Source organism: Elephas maximus, chromosome 25 (assembly GCF_024166365.1).
Source record: "Elephas maximus indicus isolate mEleMax1 chromosome 25, mEleMax1 primary haplotype, whole genome shotgun sequence".
NCBI lineage: Eukaryota > Metazoa > Chordata > Mammalia > Proboscidea > Elephantidae > Elephas > Elephas maximus.
In genome coordinates, this window is record NC_064843.1 from 28,011,713 (window position 1) to 28,036,870 (window position 25,158).

General features: G+C 41.3%; 1 protein-coding gene across 7 annotated transcripts in view; it reads left to right on the forward strand.

The window, feature by feature from the left end:
• The window catches only part of CHD6 (chromodomain helicase DNA binding protein 6), a 230,676-nt gene that overhangs the window by 186,531 nt on the left and 18,987 nt on the right, over positions 1–25,158 (forward strand). For all 7 annotated transcript variants that reach the window (XM_049869932.1, XM_049869935.1, XM_049869938.1 and 4 more), the window contains 6 exons: positions 2,717–2,846; positions 4,800–4,860; positions 15,878–15,938; positions 16,635–16,851; positions 20,415–20,623; positions 21,952–23,535. In XM_049869932.1, the coding sequence (XP_049725889.1) occupies positions 2,717–2,846; positions 4,800–4,860; positions 15,878–15,938; positions 16,635–16,851; positions 20,415–20,623; positions 21,952–23,535 (2,262 nt within the window). The remainder of the gene's footprint in view (positions 1–2,716; positions 2,847–4,799; positions 4,861–15,877; positions 15,939–16,634; positions 16,852–20,414; positions 20,624–21,951; positions 23,536–25,158) is intronic.

The window sequence follows — 25,158 nt, forward strand, 5'->3', positions numbered from 1 at the left end:
TGTTCTGTATGACAATAGGTTTCGGTCCTTTACTTGACCAGCTCTTGTCTCATTATAAAATTACACTAGATCCAATAAAATAATAAATTCCGGTGGATGGGCTGTATCAACAGTGGTATTTTTTTTTTCATTTTGCCTCTCTTCCAAGGTCTCTCTTCTGGGTCAAAATGCTCCATCTGTGTTGACTTTAGGGATGCATCAGGGAGCAATTCTAAACCCTTGGCCAGTGGGTTAGGATTACACACTGTGTGTGAATACAGAGGCAACAGGTCTGTTTGACTCCAATAAACAATTGCAATAAAAAAAAAAAAAAATAGTCTTCCTTATATTTTACCCTAACATACATCACTTTGCTCAGCTTCTTCATGTAACACGTGGGATAAAATTGAACGGTAAGGAAACAAGGCCCTCTCAGGAGGTAACAGGGTGTCCAGAGTTGAGGGACTGAATGGGGGAGGGGAGTTACAAAACAAACTTGGCTGGTCCCCTTTGCTGTCCTAAAGAAGCAAGCAGGTGAGAATTCGTATTTCTACCTTGTGCCACTCTTTGGACACAGAATATTTACATAGGCATTCATTTTTGGCCATGCACTGCCCAAAGGTGTACTCGTTAGCTCAAAGATTTTTCCTAGTAGAAAGTCTTTTAGGATCTGATTAATTTTTTTTTTTAATTTTATTAACTTTTATTGAGCTTCAAGTGAACGTTTACAAATCAAGTCACACTGTCACATATAAGTTTATATACACCTTACTCCGTACTCCCACTTACCCTCCCCCTAATGAGTCAGCCCTTCCAGTCTCTCCTTTCGTGACAATTTTGCCAGCTTCCAACTCTCTCTATCCTCCCATCCCCCCTCCAGACAGGAGATGCCAACACAGTCTCAAGTGTCCACCTGATACAAGTAGCTCACTCTTCATCAGCATCTCTCTCCTACCCACTGTCCAGTCCCTTTCATGTCTGATGAGTTGTCTTCAGGAATGGTTCCTGTCCTGGGCCAACAGAAGGTTTGGGGACCATGACCGCCGGGATTCCTCTAGTCTCAGTCAGACCATTAAGTATGGTCTTTTTATGAGAATTTGGGGTCTGCATCCCACTGATCTCCTGCTCCCTCAGGGGTTCTCTGTTGTGCTCCCTGTCAGGGCAGTCGTCGATTGTGGCCGGGCACCAACTAGGTCTTCTGGTCTCAGGATGATGTAGGTCTCTGGTTCATGTGGCCCTTTCTGTCTCTTGGGCTCATAGTTATCGTGTGACCTTGGTGTTCTTCATTCTCCTTTGATCCAGGTGGGTTGAGACCAATTGATGCATCTTAGATGGCCGCTTGTTAGCATTTAAGACCCCAGATGCCACATTTCAAAGTGGGATGCAGAATGTTTTCATAATAGAATTATTTTGCCAATTGACCTAGAAGTCCCCTTAAACCATGGTCCCCAAACCCCCGCCCTTGCTCCGCTGACCTTTGAAGCATTCAGTTTATCCCGGAAACTTCTTTGCTTTTGGTCCAGTCCAGTTGAGCTGACCTTCCATGTATTGAGTATTGTCCTTCCCTTCGCCTAAAGCAGTTCTTATCTACTAATTCAATCAGTAAAAAACCCTCTCCCCCCCACCCCGCTCCTAACCACAAAAGTATGTGTTCTTCTCAGTTTATACTATTTCTCAAGATCTTATAATAGTGGTCTTATACAATATTTGTCCTTTTGCCTCTGACTAATTTCGCTCAGCATAATGCCTTCCAGGTTCCTCCATGTTATGAAATGTTTCACAGATTCGTCACTGTTCTTTATCGATGCATAGTATTCCATTGTGTGAATATACCACAATTTATTTACCCATTCATCCGTTGATGGACACCTTGGTTGCTTCCAGCTTTTTGCTATTGTAAACAGAGCTGCAATAAACATGGGTGTGCATATATCTGTTTGTGTGAAGGCTCTTATTTCTCTAGGATATATTCCGAGGAGTGGGATTTCTGGGTTGTATGGTAGTTCTAACTGTTTAAGATAACGCCAGATAGATTTCCAAAGTGGTTGTACCATTTTACATTCCCACCAGCAGTGTATAAGAGTTCCAGTCTCTCCACAGCCTCTCCAACATTTATTATTTTGTGTTTTTTGGATTAATGCCAGCCTTGTTGGAGTGAGATGGAATCTCATCGTAGTTTTAATTTGCATTTCTCTAACGGCTAATGATCGAGAGCATTTTCTCATGTATCTGTTAGCTGCCTGAATATCTTCTTTAGTGAAGTGCGTGTTCATATCCTTTGCCCACTTCTTGATTGGGTTGTTTGTCTTTTTGTGGTTGAGTTTTGACAGAATCATATAGATTTTAGAGATCAGGCGCTGGTTGGAGATGTCATAGCTGAAAATTCTTTCCCAGTCTGTAGGTGGTCTTTTTACTCTTCTGGTGAAGTCTTCAGATGAGCATAGGTGTTTGATTTTTAGGAGCTCCCAGTTATCTGGTTTCTCTTCGTCATTTTTGGTAATGTTTTGTATTCTGTTTATGCCTTGTATTAGGGCTCCTAAGGTTGTCCCTATTTTCTCTTCCATGATCTTTATGGTTTTAGTCTCTGATTAATCTTAAACAAGTTTTTTTCTCTTTTTTTTGGTCTGTTTGTCTGTCTTGGTTTTTACTCACTAAGGGAAACAGAATGACTGTAGGGCCAAAGGCAGCTTTTGTGACTTCTGACATGACTTGTGGTGTTTCTTGTTACCCTGATTAGGCTATGAGAGATACAATGCCATGCGAGCAGACCCAGCACTTTGCTTCCTGGAGAAAGTTGGCATGCCAGATGAGAAGTCCCTTTCTGCAGAACAGGGAGTCACGGATGGAACCTCAGACATTCCCGAAAGGTGAGAAGCCACATAGGCCAACCCTGATGTGACATGTCATGCTAGGAATATATAACCCCTTCCACATACGTCCAGCCCTCTTCGTGTCTCTTCCTCATCGTGCTTCAGTGTCTGGCATCTCCTTTAAACCAGGCCATATGGCCAATTCCTTCCAAAATTGCTACTTTGATTACATCCAGCTGGTCTGCAGACCTGCTCTTTGACTTCTAAGCACTCTGAACCAAATACCAGCTCAGTCCTTCACGGGTTCCCAGTGGGCACACCATCCTGCCTTGCTCCTTAACCAGGCTTGTCCCTTGTTTGGTCAGAGGATTCTCCAGGGATTGAGACCTCTCACACGTGGCAGAAAGCTAAGAAGAGGTACAACGAGTCTAGGTTCCTCAGATGAAAGCCCAACATTAGTTAAAGATTGCATAGTCCATGAGTGAGGTGGATTTAGGAGTCACTGGTTGACAGCCATGGAACCCTGGTGGCACAGTGATTGAGCGCTCAGCTGCTAACTGAAAGGTCGACAGTTTGAACCCACCAGCTGTTCTGTGGGAGAAAGATGTAGCAGTCTGCTTCCATAAAAATTTATAGCCTTAGAAACCCTACGGGGCAGTTCTCCTCTGTCCTATAGGGCTGCTGTGAGTTAGAATTGACTTGATGGCAGTGGGTTTGATTTTGGCTTTCTACTTAACAGCCATGGCATTTTAGCCCTGCAAAAATATATATATATATATATGGGAGCATCCCCTTTGGCTGTGCTTTATTTATTGTTGGCATAACCACAAAATGTATAAATTGGCAGGAGAGCTAAATTAACAACCCAGAACTATAGTCAACTGAAAATATAACATGAATCTCTTAGCTTATATTTGATAAGCTTTTGGCCTGATCTGCCCAAAACTAGTAGGTACATGTCATACTGCCTAGGGCTGTGGCCAGGCCTGGGCGTGAGGGCTTGGTACTACCAGGACCCCCTAACCATCTGGTAAGGCCAAGAAGAGGGTGGAAGATTTTCCATCTGACTTTCACCCCTAATCAACACTTTAACTACCATAACACACTCTCTCTAAGGTGTTTCGAATGGACAGATGATAAAAACGTACATTTTGGGAGATGTTAACAAATTCCCAAATGACTGGTGATCCTAATACTAGATTCACTGGTTCAGGAAAAGCACTCCCTGGGTGAGCTACCTGAATGTGGCATAAGCTTACATTTTTGCAGAGTGGCTGTTCTTTCTGTGATTAAGCAGTGAAGGTAGGAGGTTTGTCTGCGTCCAGGATCTGAGCAACAAGGATAGGAATATTTAGGGGAGGAATATTTCAAAGTCAGTTTTAAAATGAATCATGAAAAACAGATAGGCATCAGATTGTTAAGCTCACGAGAAAAAGAGGGCATTAGGCTGCTAACCTAAAGGGAAGTGTGTGATGGTAGAGAGGGTGAAGTGTCCTTCCTTCTTGGCAGTGGTAGCAGAGCTGTCTTCCAAGGACATGATTTTTACCAGATGTAAATGATTTTGTCTGAACGGTCATTCTACTGTGGCCTGAGGTGTGCAGCTCAGGGCTCACTTGCTTTGTGCAGCCTTCAGTCTCTGTTCTTTTTTCAAAGCCACATATTCAGATATTCTCCATGGGCAGTAATTACCTTTTCGGATGGTATCATTAGTGACTACTCAGCCTCCAAACTTAACCTGTGTATGGCATGGGGCTGGAGTCTTGTGCTGAAATATCAGTCGAGGGGAGGTCTTTACCCATAGAATTGATGACACTGTTGGGTGACACTTTCTCTCATTCTTGGCATCTGTTGAATTCTCCAAAAAGGGAGGGAAAAACCAAGATTTTGAGCACCTGTGGAGAAGGAGACTTACTAATACTTCTTTTGGTTAGTAATATTTGGGGCCTTCTTTTAAGTATCCAGTTGCAGTATAACTCCTGGATGATGTGTTATTATTTTACTTTTATGTAGAGGCAACATGGATAAAGAAGATAATGCTGAGGACAAATCACATGGCCACCAGAAACAAACGGTGAGTCAGATGTGCTGTGCTGGTAATCCACACTATCTTTAATATCAAGCGAGAAGTCTCCATCTTGGAAGTGGTCTTAGGGAACTTAACTGCAGTGATGTAATTGCACTGCATTTCCCCCAACATAATGAAAACCGTCAAACATATAGACCGTGTTGAGTTTTTATTATGATTAAATTTTTTTATTTTATGGTATTTTGAGATAGAGGTTTGTTTTATTTTGAGATAATCATAGACTTCAGTGCAGCTTTAAGAAATAACACACAGAGAGCCTGTGTACCCTTTACCTAGTTTCCCCGATGGTAAAATCTTATAACTACAGTACAGTATCACAACCAGGATATTTGCATTGATGCAGTTAGGAAACAGAACCTTTTCATCACGACAAGGATCCCTCGTGTTGCCCTTTCCTCCTACCTCCCTAACCCTGACAACCACTGATCTCTTCTCCATTTCTGTAATTCTGCCATTTCAAGAATATTACATAAATGGTATCATACAGTATGTAACCTTCTGGGATTGTTTTTTTTTTTTTTTTCATGCTGCATAATTCCCTGGAAATCCATCCGGGTTGTTTGTATCAATGGTTCATTTCTTTTTATTGCTGAGTTATATTCCATGGTATGAAAGTACCACGGGTTATTTAATCATTCACTATTGAAAGGGTTCTAGATTGTTTCCAGCTTTGGGCTGTTATGAATAAAGCCTCCATAACATTTACGCACAGGTTTCTATGTAAACACCTGTTTTCATTTCTCTAGTGTAAATGCCCAGAAGTGTAATTGCTGGGTCATGTGGTAGGAGTCCCCAGGTGGTGCAAACATTTAAGCGCTCAGCTGCTAACCAAAAGATTGGCGGTTCAAACCCACCTAGAGGTGCCTTGGAAGGCAGGCCTGATGATCTGCTTTGAAACACCACAGCCTTGAAGAACCCTATGGAGCAGCATTGCTGTGCACACGTGGGGTCGCCATGCATCAGAACTGACTCAGCAACAACTAACAAGAAGAACCATGGTAGTTATATGTTTAGTTTGTTAAGAAGCTACCGAACAGTTACAAGAGAGGCCTTACCGTTGTACGTTCCCATGATCAATGTGTGAGAGATCCAGTGTCTCTGCATCTCTGCATCCTCACCAGCCTTGGTGTTGTCACTGTTTTTCATTTGAGCCATTCTGAGAGGTGTATAGTGATATCTCATTGTGGTTTTTTTTATTTTTTTTGATGGCTAACGATGTTGTACATCTTTTTATGTGCTTAATTGCCATCTGTGTATCCTCTTCAGTGAACTGCTTCATGTTCCTTGTCCATTTTCTAGTTGCATTGTTTGTTTACTATTGGTTTTTGGGGAGTTTTTTATATTTCCCAGATAAATATATTTATATTTTCCATACAAATATAGTGGGCTTTTCTCAGATATATGGTTTGCAGATATTTTCTCCCACCCTGTAGCTTGTCTTTTTATCCTTTTCACATGGCCTTCCACAGAGCAAAAGTTTTTAATTTTGATGAAGTCCAACTTACTAATGTTTCCTTTATGAATTGTGCTATTGGTGCTAGGTCTAAGAACTTAGCCTAGATGTAGAAATATGTAGGAAATATAAAGATGTAACTAGTGATAACAAAAAAGGGGAGATGAATGATATAGAGTCTTTTGTATGTTACTGAAGTTAACTTGATACCAACTTACCCTAGAATGTTACAAATACCAGCTGTTAAATGTAATATTCATGGTAACCACTAAGGAAATATATAAAAAATATACACAAAAAGAAAGGAGACAAGAACCAAAAAGGCTCGCTATAATAAGCCAACAAAACACAAAAGCAAGCAGTAGTAAAGGACAAAGAGAAGGCTTAAGACACACAAAAAACAAATAAAAGGGCAGAAATAAGTCATTTCTCATCAGTAATTACAGTGAATGTAAATGGACTAAATGCTCCAATCAAAAGGCAGAGAGTGGCAGAATGGATAAAAATAATATGATTCAACTACATGCTGGTTACAAGAGACACACTTTATCCCAAGGACACAAATAGGTTGAAAGTCAAAGGATGGAAAATAATATCCCATGTAAATACTAAGCAAAAGAAAGCTGGGGTGGCGATCTTAATATCAGACAAAGTAGACTTTCAGATAAAATTTGTTAGATAAAGATGGGCATTATATAGTGACAAAAGGGCCAATTAATCAAGATTTAATAATCAAATATACATGCAGCCAACATCGGGGCACCTAAATATATAAAACAAAACACCGATAGAATTTAAGGGAGAAATAGACAGTACTACAGTAATAGTTGGAGACTTCAATACACCATTTTCGATATTGGACAGAACACCTAAAAAGATCAACAAGGAAACAAAGGACTTGAATGACACTATAAGCCGACTAGAGTTAACAGACATATATAGAACACTTCACCTATAAACAGCACAGTATACATTCTACTCCAGTGCCCGTGGATCATTCTCCAAGATAGACCTTTTAATAATGTATTATCTAATAACAAAAGCACAAACAGCAGAAGACAAAATAAATGAGACCTCATAAAAATTAAAAACTTTTGTTCATCAAAAGACTATACCAAAAAAGTGAAAAGATAAGCTACTGACTAGGAGAGAATATCTTTGGAAACCATATATTGCACAAGAATTTAATAACCAAAATAATATATCAAACTTCAGCAACTTAACAAAAAGGCAAATAACCCAATCATAAAATGGTCAAAGGACTTAAATAGACATTTCACCAAAGAGGGCATTCAGATGGCCAGCAAACACATGAAAAGATGCTCAACATCATTAGCCATCAGTGAGATGCAAATCAAAACCAAATGAGATATCATTTCACTCCCACTAGGATAGCTAAGATAAGGAAAAAAAATAAATGTTGGCAAGGATGTGGGAAAATTGGAACCCTTACCAACATTGCTGGTGGGAATGCAAAATGGTACAAGTGTTGTGGAAAATCAGTATGGCAGTTCCTTAAAAAAACAAAAACAGAATTACCATATGACCTAGTAATTCCACTTCTAGGTATATACCCAAAAGACTTGGAAGCAGAGATGCTAACAGAGACTTGTACACCAATACTTACTGCAGCACTGTAGACACAGAGTTTTTTGTATGTTACTGAAGTTAATAACCAAAAGGTAGAAACAACCTAAATGCCTATCAGCAGGTGCATGGATGAACAAAACGTGGTACATACATACAATGGAATACTACTCAGCCAGTAGGAGAAATGAAGTCTTGATACTTGCTACAATATGAATGGAACTGGAAGACATTATGCTGAATGAAATAAATCAATCATAAAAGAACAAATATTGTATGACCTCACTAATGTATAAAGACAGCTGTGTAGAGAACAAAGCTTATTAATGGTTATCGGGGCAGGAGGGAGGAGGGGGAAAGGGCCTTTAGTGGTGTTGGAATATCACATTGATTAAAGTTTGGGTTGCACAGCCTGTTATTGTAATTGCTGTCAACAAGTTGTACACCTGTAGAAAGTTGAATTAGCAAAAGTTGTGTGATATATTTATAACAACAAGAACAAAAGTAGCTGCCAAGGCTGCTTATGTATAACCAAAAACCTCATGGGATTTGGTTCCTTGATTTGGAGGTTTAAGGTCAAAGTTTCATGGGACATCCAAGTTAATTGGCCTAATAATGTGTTTAGTGCCTGCATTCTACCTGTTAGTTCTTTACATAATGCCTGAGGTCTTAAAAGCTTGCAAGTGGCCATCCAAGGCACAACAATTGTTCTCTATTTGCCTGGAGCAACAAGATGAAGAAACAGATCAGGAATGGAAGGAGGATATGGAATCTGTGACTAATTGCCTCCATGAACAGCTACCTCCTTTGCCATGAGACCAGAAGAACTGGATGGTGCCCAGCTACCATTATTGAACATTTTGATCAAAGATTCTACTGAAGAATTCTGATGAAAAGGGGGAAAATACAGAGCAGAACTTCAGATTCTCATGTACTTCGGATTTCTGGAGCCATGAAGGTTGGATGAATCCCTGAAACTATTGCCCTAAGAGATAATCCTTAAACCTTAAACCAAAAATGTCCCCTGTAGTCTTCTTAAAACCAAACAGTAGTTTAGCTTAACTAGTAAAAATGTCTACCTTGCACATTATTCTTTTTTAAGAACTGTGTATATGGGATCAAAGTGACAACAGCACCTTGAAAGATTAGATAGGAACCTTAGGGGACAGTGAATTTATGTTAATGGGGGAGGAACAGTTCAGAAAAGGAGGGTGAGAATAGTTATATAAGTCTAAGAATGTAATCAGTGTCACTAAATAAAAAAAAAAAAAGGTACATGTAAAAACTGTCAAGTTTGTGTATGTTTTGCTCTGTATAGTCTCAACAACAACAAAATAAAATTTTTAAAAAATCAGTTGGGCATATTTGTCTAGATCTATTTCTGGGTTCTGTGTTCTCTTCCATTGATCTGTCTGTTCCTCTGTCAGTAGCACACAGCTTTGATTACTGTGGTTATATCATAAGTCTTAAAGTGAGATGGACTGGTTAATCCCACATTGTTCTTTTCAAAATTATTTTAGCTGTTCTGGTTTGTTTGCCTTACCATATAAATTCTAGAATAATCTTGTCTATATCTACAAAAAAAAATCTTGCTGGCTTGTTATAGGAATTGCACTAAACCTGTATATCAGATTGGGGAAGAATTGACATTTTTACCATATTGATTGTTTCTGTGTCTCTCCATTATTTCAGTCTTTCTTGATTTGTTTTATAATCATTTTGTCATTTTCCACATACAAGTCCTGTACATGTTTTGTTAGATTTACATCTAAGTATTTAATTTTCTTTGGAGTGGTTGTAAAAGGCATTTCATTTTTATTTTTAGTGTCCATGTGTTCATTGCTAGTATCTAGAAATACAGTTGATTTTTGTATGTATATCTTGTATCCTTCAACTTTTCTGAAATTACTCATTAGTTCTGAGGATTTTTCCCCCCTTTTTTTTTCTTTTTTTTACAGATATCATGGGATTTTCTGTGTCATCCGCAAATAGGGGCAGTTTTATTTCTCCCTTTTTTATCCGTATGCCTTTTTTTTTTTTTTTGCCTTATCGCGTTAGCCGTAGCTAAAACTTTCAGTGCTGTGTTGAATAAGAGTCGTGAGAGCAGACATCCTTGCCTTGTTCCTGAGACTAAGGGAAACACATTCAGTCTTTGCCCATTAAATATAACGTTAACTGTATATTTTTGTTGATGCTGTTTATTAAGAGGAGGCTCCCCTTTATCCCTGTTTTTCTGAGAGTCCTTTTTTGTCATGAACGGGTACTAAATTTTGGTCAGACGACCTTTTCTGCGTGGATTGATAATGACTGTGTGGTTTGGGTGCTTTAGCCTGTTAATATGGTAGATTACATTGATTAATTTTCAAATATTGCTATAGCCTTGCATCCCTGGAATAAGCCCCGCTTGGTCATGGTATATGATTCTTTTTATGTGTTGTTGAATTCTGTTTTTTAACATTAAGGATTTTTTCATCTGTATTCTTAGGGGATGTTGGTCTACAGTTTTCTTGTGCTGTCTTTGTCTGGTTGTAGTATCAGGGTGGTATTAGCTTCATAAAATGAACTGAGAAGTGTTCCCTCCTCTTCTCTTTTCTGACAGAGACTATGAAGTTGCAGACCCTGGGCTTGAAGGAAGTTAGGTTTTGGTCTTGACAGTTAAAATCCAAGTTTTACCATTCCAGTGCTTTGCTTACACTGTTACTATTTTGTCTGGAATTTGGAGTGTGTTTTCCCATAGAAACACTCAAGTACCATAGAAATTAAAATAATACTTATATTTATATGGAACTTAGCCTTTACAAAGCACTTTCATGTATATTTATTTCATTAAATCTTCCCTCAACCATGTGAGGTAAACACATCAGGTATTATTGCCCTCATTTGACAACTGAGGAAATGTAGGTCCAGGAAATTAAAGAATTTTGCCAGATTTTCCCAGCTACTAGGTAACAGAGTAATGATTACTCTGTAGATATTCTGGTATTCCTTTTTTCTAGTCAGTCATTTTTTTCCACAGTAAAAAAAAAAAAAAAAATAGAAAGTCTTTCAGCTGCACATGCACACCTCTTCCTTCCAGCAGCAGCTCCTACAAAAGGCATCCACCAGACCAACTGCAGGCCAAGCCTGGCTCTGAAGGGTGTTCACATTAAAGTGTACATGCTTAGCTGATCAGTCTTTGATCTGGAGGAGATCAGAAGGGCACTGCGGGGATCCTGGTAGAATTGGTTAAAAAAAAAATCAGTAGCTGAAGTTTCCTTATAGGAGAGTTAAACTCCTCTGGAGCTATATTTTGTTCATTTACAAAATTAATCCCTCTATTATTTCTTTTACTCTTTGAATCCTTAAAAGTGAGCTTATAGAATATAATTAAAAAGAGGAAAATGGGGAGTGACTTCTCCCCAATTTCGAGGTAGACAGATTATAAACAGATTAAACTTGACTTCTAGTCCAAGTACTAAAACAGCAAATAATAGAGGATTCGCCAGCATTCTGAACCAGACCTCCTGCACCGCCCTGCCTCCCTCCCACTCTGTGCCTCCTGGGCCGAAGATGCCAATTGGGTGTGTCCTACTCCCAGCTCTGTTTTCAAGCAGATCAGCAGGCTGTGCTAAATAAGCCCATAACCAAAAATCAAAACAAAACCCATTGTCCTCGAATTGATTCCGAGTCATAGCCACCCTATAGGACAGGGTCGAACTACCCCATACGGTTTTCCTGCCGTATGTTTCTCCTGTGGAGTGGGAATTTGGAGACCATCTCAAGAACAGACTTGATGCATTAAGCACTAATGACCAAAGACCAGATGAGTTGTGGCAAACATCAAGGACATCTTACATGAAGAAAGCAGAAGGTCATCAAAAAGACAAGAAAGAAAGAAAAGACTAAAATGGATGTCAGAAGAGACTCCGAAACTTGATCTTGAATGTAGAATAGCTTAAGGGAACAGAAGAAATGATCGCATAAAAGAGCTAAACAGAAGATTTCAAAGGGCATCTTGAGAAGACAAAGTATTATAATGAAATGTGCAAAGACCTGGAGTTAGAAAACCAAAAGGGAAGAAGCTCAGCATTTCTCAAACTGAAGGAACCAAAGAAACAATTCAAGCCTCGAGTTGTAATATTGAAGGATTCTCTGAGCAAAATATTGAACGACACAGGAAACATCAAAAGAAGATGGAAGGAATACGGAGTCACTTTACCAAAAAGAATTGGTTGACATTCAGCCATTTCAGGAGATAGCATATGCTCTAGAACCAATAGTACTGAAGGAAGAAGTCTAAGCTTCACCGAAGGCATTGATGAAAAACAAGACTCCAGGAATTGACAGAATACCAGTTGAGATGTTGTCAGCATCTTAGTGCAGTACCGGGGGTGCTCACTCACCTGTGCTAAGAAATTTGAAAAAGAGCCACCTGGCCAACCGACTGGCCCATTTGTGCCCATTCCAGAGAGAGGTGATCCAACAGAACACAGAAAGTATCGAACAATATCATTAATATCACACGCAAGTAAAATTTTGCTGAAAATCAAAAATGGTTGTAGCAGTACATCAACAGGGAAGTGCCGGAAATGCAAGCCGGCTCCAGAAGAAGACGTGGAATGAGGGATATCATTGCTGATGTCAGGTGGATCGTGGCTGAAAGCAGAAAACACCAGAAAGATGTTTATCTGTGCTTTATGAACTGTGCAGAGGCATTTGACTGTGTGGATCATAACAAATTATGGATAATATTGTGAAGAATGGGAATTCCAGAACACCTAATTGTGCTCATGAGGAACCTGTACATAGACCAAGAGGCAGTCATTCAAACAGAATGAGGGGATACTGCCTGGTTTAAAATCAGGAAAGGTGTTTGTCAGAGGTGTATCCTTTCACCATACTTATCTAGTCTGTATGCTGAGCAAATAATCCGAGAAGCTGGACTATATGAAGAACATGGCATCAGGATTGGAGGAAGGCTCATTAACAACCTACGATATTCAGTTGACACAACTTTGCCTGTCGAAAGTGAAGAGGACTTGAAGCACTTCCTGATGAAGATGAAAGGCCACAGCCTTCAGTACGGATTACACCTCAGCATAAAACAAAAATCCTCACAACTGGACCAATAAGCGACATCATGATGAACAGAGAAAATATTGAAGTTGTCAAGGATTTTGTTTTACTTGGATCTACGATCAATGCCCATGGAGGCAGCAGTCAAGAAATCAAATGACATATTGCATTGGGCATATTTGCTGCAAAAGATCTCTTTAAAGTGTTCAAAAGCAAAGATGTCACTTTGAGGACTAGGGGGCACCTGACCCAAGCCAGGATATTTTCTGTCACCTCATATGCATGTGAAAGCTGCACAATGAATGAGGAAGACTGAAGAAGAATTGATGCCTTTGAATTAAGATGTTGATGAAGAATACTGCCAGAAGAATGAACAAGGTCTGTCTTGGAGAAAGTACAGCCAAAGTGTTCCTCGGAAGCAAAAATGGCAAGAGTTTGTCACACATACTTTGGACATGTTATCAGGAGGGAGCAGCCATTGGAGGAAGACATCATGCTTGGTAAGCTAGAGGGTCAGCGAAAAAGAGGAAGACCCTTGACAAGATAGACTGACACAGTGGCTGCAACAGGGGGCTCAACCATAGCAACAATTGTGAGGATGGTGCGGGACTGGGCGTGTTTAATTCTGTTGTGTATAGGGTCACTATGAGTCGGAACCGACCCAACAGCACCTAACAGCAACACCATTATACAGTGTGGCCTTTATACTTTGGATAACAATCAAACTGGGGGTTCCAGAAGGATAGGGACTCCATCTTTTTCACTGTTGTAGTCCCTGAACCTAGCACATAGTTCCTGGTACTTAAGAGACACTCAGTAATTGTTTGCTGAATGTAAGAAGACAGTTGTGTTTACTCTGGGGTTTTGTAAACGCACAAAAGAAATCCATACCAACTAAAATGGCTACTATCAAAACATACATACATTCAAACCAAAACAGTAAATACCAAGTATTGCCAAGGATGCGGAGAGAGTGGACTCCTCGTCCGTTGCTGGTGAAGATATAAAATGGTGCAGCCTCTGTGGGAAAGTTTGGCCATTCTTCAGAAAGTTAAACATAGAATTATCATATGACCCAGCAGTTCCACTCCTGGGTGTATATGCAAAAGAACTGAAAACAGAAGCTCAAAGAGATACTTGTACACAAATGTTCATTGCAGCATTATTCACAATAGCCAAAAGGTAGAACCAACTCACGTGTCCATAAATAGGTGAATGGATAAATACTTCTCTCTAAAACAAAATTTCCTTCTTCTGGGACTCTTTTTGCTCATAGCCTAGTAGTTGAAAGTGTGGGCTTTGAAATCAGATGACTGCTTTTGGATCCCAGCTCTGCCACTTGCTGGCTATATGACTTTGGGCAGTTGCGGATCCTTTCTAAGGCTTGTTTACTGTACCTGTAGAATGAGGGTGGTAATAATTTCTCCTCATGAGGCAGTTCTGATGACTAAATGAGAGAAGCCATGTAAAGGGTTTTGCACAGTACTTAACACGTAGTTCACAGAAGTGTTAGCTGTTGTCACTATTCTGTATAAGAGAGACATACATTCAGAAAATGGGCCCCTGTTCCTCTTTACCTTTTCAGAGCTTTCTCTTTCAGGTCCTACCCTGGTATCAGGTACCCAAGACAGTATTTTGAATTTTCAAGTTACTGGTCTCAATGTTGTGTCTTCCAGCCCAGGGGGTGGGAAGGGTTCTCTGTAAAGGACCAGATAGTAAATGTCTTAGGCTTGGGGGCCACATGTAGTCTCTGTTGCATAATATTCTTCTTCTTTTTTTTTTTAAACAATCCTTTAAGATGTAAGCTTGAGGGCAGCACAAAAAAACATTCTGCAAGCTGCAGTTGGCTAACCTTGTTCTCCTCTGACCCTGTGCTCTAACTGTCCGAAGCCTTGAATCCTGGGGTTGTTCATCCCTTATTCAGGTCAAAAGATGCTAGTTATAGAACGTAAGTTTTCATTTTAAAAATGTTGTCCGGTTTAAAAATAGCAATATATCTTCCCCCTACCCGCATACTCCCACCTACCTTACATTTAAGGCACTTTTAAAGTTCTTTTCCTGAGTCAGACAAAGGGTTCTTGAAGGAAACCATTAGTGCCGGTTTGATAAATATTCCGACTTGGATAGGATCTATGCCTTTGATATTACTCCAGATTATCTTGGAGCCTCAAATCGTGATTTTAATTTCAAATTCCTGGAGTTTTACACCATCAGGTCTTGTGTCTGGAGCAGTCATGTTTTATGAAAATAGCATCTGTTGCTGTGAAGTAAGCTAACCATAATGAACATGAGCATGCACTTTTTCTCAGCAAAAAACAAAAAATACAGGCACGGTCTTCGTGAAATGACTGGATTAAATTGCAAGTGACAATAGTAAAGCAAATATTTAAATACACAGCTAAAATAGTGCTTGTAAAATGCAGTCAACAGGGAGAACATGCCAGTTCATCATTCCTGAAGCAGAATCATTCCCCACAGTTCCAGGAACAAATATTTGCTTTAAATAAGCTGCTTTCTGGCTGATTAAAATTGTGCATAAGAAAAATGTATTTACTAGGTACGGTCTCCATCTTACAAGGAGCCCTGATGGTGTAGTGAGTGGCTAAGCACTCAGCTGCTGACGGAAAGGTCAGCAGTTTGAACTCACCAGCCGCTCTGGGGGTAAAAGATGTGGCAGTCTGCTTCCAGAAAGATTACAGCCTTGGAAACCCTGTGAGGCTGTTCTCCTCTGCCCAGTAGGGTTACTATGAGTTGGAATTGACTTGCCGGCCATGAGTTGGGTCTGTCTTGGAGATGTTTGTGGGCAGGAGCTGTCCCTGGTGTGTGCTCACTCCTCTGGAGGGCGGTGTCTGAGCTGGCTTCTTGCTAGCTCAGTTTTGCTGATGGGATGGCTTCATTTGTCCCTAGGAGAGTTCCAGCGATGGAGGTGATGGCATTTTTGGTGAAAAGAAGGATGACAGCCAGGCAGGTGAGACTGTGTCCTTCTGAAGGCAAAGAAAAGTAAGGTCCCAGTTTGTGGTTATCCTGGAGTTCATTTGTAGTGAGAATGCTGTTTTTTAAGGACCATCTTTTAAAAAGCCAAATATGTTGACCCTTGTCAAACTCTCCTGGAGTCTTGCATGGAGCTTCACATGGCTTTGACAAGCTTCCTCTAACTGGCATTGAAATGCAAATGTGAGTTAAATAATAATAACTTAAGTCAAGATGGGGCCTGAGAGATAAAAAGGGATTGTGGTTTCACTGATTTTTTGTTTTGTTTTGGGTTATTTCCCCCACTCTACTCCCATCCCACAAATTCAAAATCAATGGAGGCTTTGGCAGTTGGACTGGCTACTCAAAAGCCCATAGTTCTGCACAGAGAAGTCAACAGAGGGTCTGCTCAGTCCTGTGGTTTAAAGCACAGTCCTCAGATCAGTTCTGCCCCCACAGGAGGGTGTGTTTGTATTTGAGAGATGGCAGAGCCAACCACAGCAGAAAGCTGTTCCTTCAGCAAAGTTGCAGCTCTTCCAGCTGTACCCAGCTCCTTGAGCCAACTGTTAAACAGTAATTCTTTTAAGTTATTGAGCCAGCTTTGTTCTTACTTAAACAAACAAGGGGGAGAGAAAAAAGCCACCCTTGTTTTAGTTCTGTTTGTAAATACTAATATCCTCACTGATGTTTGAAGCCCAGGATGGCTCCGACCCAGACAAATCGCCCTGGCCAGTTTCTTCCGCTCTGACAGCTCGTCTCAGACGTCTGGTCACTGTCTACCAGCGCTGCAACCGCAAAGAACCCTGCCGGCCTGAAATTCTGGGACCGGGTAACCAGGGATACTGGGTCCAGGAAGAGATGTTCAGGAGAACCGCCGAAATGGACCTCATCAACAAGGAAGCCCAAAAGAGGTAAAAGCCAATGGCCGAAAGGGCATGCTGAGATACTGAAGTGTCTGTGCGTGTGTATGTCTTTTCCAACACACATTCTGAATATCCTCTCTGATACCAACTGCAAATGCAATTCTTCTGACTCTAAGCACTGAAGCTAGGTCGGAAGGGCACAGTCCTCCAGACCTCCAAGTCTTGCCCAGACTTTAGATGCCAGCTGCAAGGTCAGGAGTTCCCACTGTCCCCTCAGGATGCCAGCTATAAGCTTGGGGGTTCCCAGGGCCCCCTCCCTTCTGAGCTACTGGCTAAAATTTGGGGATTCCTACTCCCCCTTGGATTCTTAGAATGACTCACAGAACTCAGGAAAGCATTATTCTTACGATTACAGTTTTATTATTACAGCCAAAAGGATACAGATGAAAAGACACATAGGGTGAGGCTTGAGTGGCTCCCCAATGTGGGGCTTCCATGTCCCAAGGGATGTGGCAGCCCACAGTGCCAGGTGGTAAAGGTGACAAAATGTAAAGTTGGTACCTGAAAGGCAAGTATATTGTCCTCTTGTGTGAAGTTAGCATGTCTCTGGAATTAATTAAATCCAACCTCCAAGTGCTATGGTGTTGTCAGGGGAGTCTGATGACACTCTCTGGTTTACAGTTCTCAGACTTGTGATTTTCAAACTTGACCCTCTTCCTTAGGTCAGACTCCTGTCTCTGGGGATGTGTTTTAAGAACACCAGAGAAACATATTTCAACCCATTTCAGAACCCCTACTTCTCTCACAACAAAGGAGTATTGTGCATTAAAGCTGTCTTATTATAGTTACAAGTCCTTATCAAGCCTTTAAGAGCAATGAACCAAAACCAAACTCATCACCATCTAGTCACTTCCGACTCATAGCGACCCTGTAGGACAGAGTAGAACTGCCCCATAGGGTTTTGTTGTTAGGTGCCGTTGAGTCAGCTCCGACTCAAAGCTACCTTATGTATAACAGAACAAAGCACTGCCTGTCCCTGCGCCATCCTCACAGTTGTTACACTTGAGCCATTGTTGCAGCCACTGTGTCAGTCCATCTCATTGAAGGTCTTTGTCTTTTTCGCTGACCTTCTACTTTACCAAGCATGATGTTCTTCTCCAGGGACTGGTCTATCCTGGTAACGTGTCCAAAGTACATGAGACAAAGTCTCACCGTCCTAGCTTCCAAGGAGCATTCTGGCTGTACTTCTTCCAAGACCGACTCGTTTGTTCTTCTGGCAGTCCATGGTATATTCAGTATTCTTCACCAGCACCATAATTCAAAGGCATCCATTCTTCTTCGGTCTTCCTTATTCATAGGGTTTACAAGACTGTAAATCTTTTTTTTTTTTTTTAATTTTTATTGTGCTTTAAGTGAAAGTTTACAAATCAAGTCAGCCTTTTTTCTCATACAAAAATTTATATACTCCTTGTTCCTCTCCCCCTAATGAGACAGCACACTCCTTCCCTACACTGCCTATTTTCGTGTCCATTCAGCTGGCTTCTGACCCCGTCTGCCCTCTCATCTCCCCTCCAGACAGGAGCTGCACACATAGTCTCATGTGTCTACTTGACCAAAAAGGTCACTCCTCACCAGTATCATTTTCTATCCCATATTCCAGTCCAATCTCTGTCTGAAGAGTTGGCTTTGGGAATGGTTCCTGTCTTGGGCTAACAGAAGACCTGGGGACCACGACCTTCAGGTCCTTCTAGTCTCAGACCATTAAGTCTGGTCTTTTTACGAGAATTTGAGCTCTGCATCGCACTGCTCCCCTGCTCCCTCAGGGGTTCTGGGTTGTGTTCCCTGTCAGGGCAGAAGGCTGTAAATCTTTACAGATGCAGACTGCCACGTCTTTCTCCTGAGGAGCAGCTGGTGGGTTCAGACCACCAACCTTGAGATAAGCAGCTGAGCACTTAACCACTGTGCCACCAGGGCTTTTAAGAGCAATAAGTACCATATAATGCCAGCTTATAATGAAGGTATAAATTACCAAGAGTTACCTGCCCATCTCAGAATTAAGCTAAAGTGGCTTCAGAAGGTCTGCATAGCCTAGAAATGGTGCCACCAGAAAATGTCAATGAAGCTGTAGTTCTTTGAGTCTTCATCTCTCTATTCTTCTGATGTGGCATCCAGTGAAGTAGAAGAACACCACGTAGCAAATCCAGTTACTTTTGTGCACTCCTTCTGTGTAATTCAGGGAAAATATTTCTCCCGTCCTTCATAGCTCCAAAGAAAAGAGCCAGAGCCCCCTCTTGCCTGCTTCTCAGCCACCCACTGACCCTCACTCCACCTTTTCACTCCCAGCCCCTCCCTCTGAGGTTAGAGAATACCATGCCCAAGAGCCACTTATAAAGACTACGGGTGATATGTACTAATCTCGCTCCCTTCAGTCATTAGCTTAGTCCTGTAGGATATAAAGACTAGAGAAACCTTTGTGTTCTGGAGAAGATAACTGATATGGGCTGCCAGCCTACATAGACCCAGGAAGAAGGCCAATGTGAAAATAGGGAGTCAGGACATTTGTGCGGCCGAGGTAGTCACTTCCCTTCTCTGGAACGTTTTCCTCATCTGTAAAATGAAGGTATTGAATTTAGCGGTTTGGAAAGATCCTTCCAGACTTCTGTGATGTCATACAGGGAGAACATTTGAGTATAACGCTTCAGCATTATGGTAGTAGAGTGAAACCTGTGAGAGCCGGAACTCTGCAGGGCTACTTTGTTTTTCAGGGTCTCACAAGTTTTCTGCCTTTGATAGGGTACAGTCTTACCAGTTTTCTGTCTTTTGTTTTAGTGGATAATATTTGCGTTTTCCTTCTCTGACAGGTTCTGGCTTTCACAGGTTTTAGTGTATTTTTTAAATTGATATATTTACTATAAGAGGATATTAGATCATTTCTAAAACTGATGAATCAAGAAATAGCAAGTATGCACACATGATTTAGAAATAGGGAAGTAAATACTTGAAGAAAGAGCTAAATATTTGGAAGTGGCTACCTCTTTGAGAGGAGCCCTGGTAGCTCAGTGATAAGTGCTTGGTTGCTAACCAAAATGCCGGCAGTTTGAACCCACCAACCACTCCACAGGAGAAAAATGTGGCGGTCTGCTTCCATAGAGATTTACAGCCTTGGAAACCATATGGGGAAGTTCTGTGTCCTGTCAGGTCACTATGAGTCAGAATTGACTTGACAGCAGTGGGTTCGGACCTCTTTGGGTTTAGGATAATAGGCCGTTTTCATTATAAGCCTCTCAGGACAATTTAACTTAAATAAAAATAATAAAGCAGACAGATGAGCTCTACCTGCTTTCTTGACTTCAGGGGCTCTTACAACCAAGCCCATTGCCATCGAGTCGATTCCGACTCATAGCGACCCTATAAGACAGGGTAGAACTGCCCCAGAGGGTTTCCAAGGAGCGCCTGGTGGATTCGAACTGCCGACCTTTTGTTTAGCAGCCATAGCTCTTAACCACTATGCCACCAGGGTTCCATGCTCTTATAGTAAGTCAATAAGTAGTTGATTTCATAAAAAAAGAAAGAACAGCTCACCCTTTTTTCCTTTCTGATTAAATCTCAAGGTGGACTAGGAGAGAACAAGCAGACTTCTACAGAACAGTGTCTTCCTTTGGTGTGGTTTATGACCAAGAAAAGAAAACCTTTGACTGGACACAGTTCCGAATTATTTCCCGTTTGGACAAGAAGTCAGATGAGAGCTTGGAACACTACTTTTACAGCTTTGTGGCCATGTGCCGAAATGTCTGTCGTCTGCCCACATGGAAAGATGGTGGTGAGAAAAAAATTCCGTCAGTATTTACAGATGAGATAAGGAAAGGCATGTTTATTTTCAAGTTATAGGAAAACTTTAGGTATAACTATAGAAATGGAATGCACTTGAGGAATTCAGGTAAAGACAAATAAGTTTTTAGAAATTCATGAGCTTTTAATTAAGTCCACCCTCGTGAAGTTAAATCTGTCTCCCAAAATGATGTAACTCCAACAGAAGTTGAAATCCAGTTTAAAACCTCACAGAAATATTGAGACTACTATTAATTTTATTAATTACTATTAATTTTTCAAAGTATAGTTTTATTTTTTAAAAAACTCATGTAGCAATTTCACTTCAACTGTGAACTTTGTGCCTTCCTTAGATGAAATCTTAATAACTTTAAATATTTTCTCATGTGTTGACTTAAAACTATAAAAAAAGTAAATAGCTGTCACTTGAAAACATCCCCTTATCTGATGGAGAGCCCTTCTGAGAAGTTTCTTCCTGGCTGGAGTTTACAGCCGCTTCCTCCAAGTCCCCAGTTCAGCCTTGTACTTGTAGATAAGCTTGCTTTGAATCACGTGACCCTATTTTAGGAAAGCGAGAACAAACACTGAGCCTTCCCAGCTTGCGTTCTGGGCTGACGACAGCATGCATAGACATCCCAGCCTCTGCTCCCATGTGGCATGGTTAGGGTATTTCAGTCAGGCCAAGTAACTGGATATTTTGGAATGACCCAGACCTTGCAGTCACACTGATGAGACCTGGATTCAAATCCTGTTTCTGCCATGTTGAGCAGGTTAGCGTCACTGAGCCTGTTTCCTCATCCTTAAAACAGAGATACTGATGGTTTGTGATTTTTGTGAGAACTAAATAACATATGCAAAGTACCTAGTGTTGAGGGTGCAGAACCCATTAAACCCATTGTCGTTGAGTCATTTCCAACTCATAGCGACCCTATAGGACAGAGAAGAACTGCCCCCTAGAGTTTCCAAGGAGCAGCTGGTGGATTCGAACTGGTGCCCTCTTGGTTAGCAGCCAGTGTCTTAATCACTGCACCACCAGGGCTCCAGAGGGTACAGAGTATAGTCTTATTAAATGGAAACCAGTTCTTCCCAGAGTTGATGTTTTCATGCTCTCCTTTCATCTTCACTGTGTCTTGTCCTTGTTTCATAACAACCTTCCATTCCCTGTCAGCTTTTGGGAGGTGCACAAATACCCAAGACTGTTGTGATGAGGAGCCAGAGAGTTAACCCATTAGACCCAAGATGCAGGGGCTCAGGTGGGCAGTGACTGTCTGAGGACCATCTTAAATGACAGGCTCTGTTCGTGTTTGCCTTTCTCTCTAGGCGCCCCAGATCCCACTATCTACGTTGAACCCATCACTGAGGAACGGGCCGCAAGAACTCTGTACCGTATTGAACTTTTACGGAAAGTCCGAGAGCAAGTGCTGAAGTGTCCTCAGCTGCACGAGCGCCTCCAGCTCTGCAGGCCCAGCCTCTACCTCCCAGTCTGGTGGGAGTGTGGGAAGCACGATCGTGACCTGCTCATTGGCACCGCCAAACATGGGCTGAACCGCACTGACTACTACATCATGAATGACCCCCAACTGTCCTTCCTGGATGCCTACAGAAACTATGCCCAGCATAAAAGAACCAACACGCAGGCACCAGAAAGTCTCTGTTGCCTTTATCAGACCAACTCCAAACTATATGAATCTCTCACATATACTCAGATGAGCAGGACCTCGGAGTCTCTTGAGTTTGAACCTGAAAATCTAGTGAAAATAGAAAGCAGAGAGAATCACTTGGGTCAGCCTGGGGGCAGCTTACCTGACATTACTTGTGAAAACTTTATTTCTAAAGTTCAGGATGTCATTTCCATCAACCATGATGAAAGCCTGCTCTCTGAGTCCTTGGAGAGTATGATGTATGGTAAGACAGTTTTCAGCCAAGAGCCAGGCTCTTTTCAGGAAAGCCTGAGCAGTTCCAATGCTGACTCCAGGAGAGACACTGTTGCCGTCTCAGCAAGCAAAGATGCGGACTGTCAGCCTGGTGGCCATGAGGCAGAAATAGCTTCAGGTCCGTCTTTTATGGGTATTTTAGAAGCAGGAGTAGCTCAGATGAACAACAAAAATGAAAAACATTTGTTAATGTCTATTTCGGAGGAGGGGGAACTCTGCTGCAGTGAGGCAGGGCAGAGACCTGAAAGCATTAGGCATCTAGAAACCAAATGCATGGCCTCCCCTTCCTTGGATCAAGGAAATGAAAGTGGGTTTGTAGATATGTGTAATCTTAGTGTCTATGACTCCAAAACAAGTTTTTCTGCAAATCAGCAATTAATTGATTTATTAGAAAACAAAAGTTTAGAAAGTAAATTGATTTTGAGTCAGAACCACAGTGAGGAGGAGGAGGAAGAGGAGGACAATGAGGAGGAAAACTTAGATATGGCAGCAGACATAAAGAGGCCAGAGGTTTTGCATCTAACAGAGCCCAGTACTGCTATCCCAAGGGAAGAGAACCGAGGCTTCCGTGTAGGTGAAGCCAAGAAAGGAAGTTTGGAAGCAATGAGCCCAAGTCCTGGGCCACAAAGGGCTTTTCCTCCAGCAGCCTGTCAGTGCCACTGCCAACACATGGAGAGGTGGAAGACTGGCGTTGAGAATGATGACTTTGAAGTGGAGAAGCCCAGGGGTTATAACCCAGACCTGTACAAAAGCAAAGCTAATAATATCACAGCGGAGAGTGAGCCAACTGCTATTCCATCAGAGCCATTTAAAGTGAAGCATGAACTTTTAAAAGAACCCTGGAAAGAAAGTGCAGAAGGGAAGAAAGGTTTCCCCACATACCCTCTTGAAGGAAGTGAGCTCAAATCAGAAGATACGGACTTTGAGAACAAAGATGATTATGATAGAAATGGACACTGCCATAGTCAAGGTACCGTATGTGGGATTGAGTGGTACCTTGGATGAGGCAGTCACCGTGTGGGAGAGCGGTGGGGAAGAGGTTTTATGGGTTTTGAAATGTACCTGGTTATACTGACCTTGTGTTCACAACCAGATTCAGGCCGTGGTCTGAAAGTAATGCGAGTAGCTTAACTGTGGTCATTTCAGAAAATTGAAGGTGATTACAGGCAGTCGTGGCACCTTTGCTGCACTGTGACTTGTGTAGGGGCTTGTGTGCTACACATGGCGTCAAGGGGCACTAATCTGTTCTTCATTAGATAAGGGACTTCAAACTGATTAAAGTAACACAGCCTTGGAATGTCAGGAACCTGGAATTTAATATAGGTGGTTTATTTCTCAGGAACTCAGCAGAAATACAAATAAACTTGATCTTTATTAAGGGGAACAAAGATAGCGCTATTTTTTCATGTCATTGTCAGAAAAGTCTTTGTTTTAACGTTAGTGCATTCGGCTTAGATTCCTCTCGGTAACACAACAGAAAAAAATGAATTTACAGCTAATTCAACAAAAATGCAAATAGATTTGATCTTTTTTAAAAAATAGAGTCTTAGATAAGGGTTCAAGTTAGAAGAAATTTTAAAATATTAAAATCTCTAGGTGATCCTGAGGTCTTTTATACTTTGCAGGAATTTATATACAAGTAGAACCACAACAACAACAACAAAATTTGTTTTTAACCATTGTTTTTATTTCTTCACAACCAAGGAGGCTTATTAAAGTGAACAAAAAGTGGACTAGTTATCCTTGTCATTGTCAAACGAAAACCCCTGTCATGCCTGGCCCGATGCTGGGTGTCCTGCTTAGTGATTGAAACAAGCACAGCCTCTCCCTTAAGAGAGAGAAGCTAAGCTGTCTAGTTTCCTTTTAATTGTAGACTCCCCCACTTTTGATCTTAATCTTTATTATTAGTGACTATCTTGGGAAATGTCCTGAGCTCAAATTAAAATTTTCACACTAGCTAGGGTAAGAACCGAGAAACTGAGTTGAAAGTAGCGTAATCGAAGTATAGTCCAAGCCAACCCAGGAGGAGCCAGTCCATCACCAGACCCATTCCTCCACACCCTAGGCCATGAAGGATTGCTGCCATGTGTTCTGAATTATAAAGCCCACATTGCCTTTTGACCCCTGTTGCAAAGAAAATCACCAGATAGTTTCTGGAAACCAAGATGATAAAAGGAGTATAGGGCAAAGATGAGAATAGTTTAGTGGAGAAGAAATATTTTCAAGCTGATGACCTTTGGAGGCAGCAGTGAACTTGATGAGCTTTGGTGAGTGAGAGAGAGAGAGAGAGAGGGTATATGTGTGGTGTGTGTGTGTAGGTTGTCCCTTGCACTGACGCTTTTAAAAGTGCTTTTGCAGACCTGAGAAGGGAACATCCACACACATGGAATATAAGATAGGTGGGCAGTGAGGGTTTTGAAGACTAGATATTTAAAGCCTTGAAGTCCTACAGTCCTGTCAGGGCCTCCAGGTCTCCTGACCCCTCCTAATCCAGGGTTGCTCTTTCTGATATCAATTTGCCCTTTCTTGAAACTTGAATCCAAACTTTTCTACCTAAAACTTTTCAGTGGTTTTCCCATTGGATTTAGAAAAT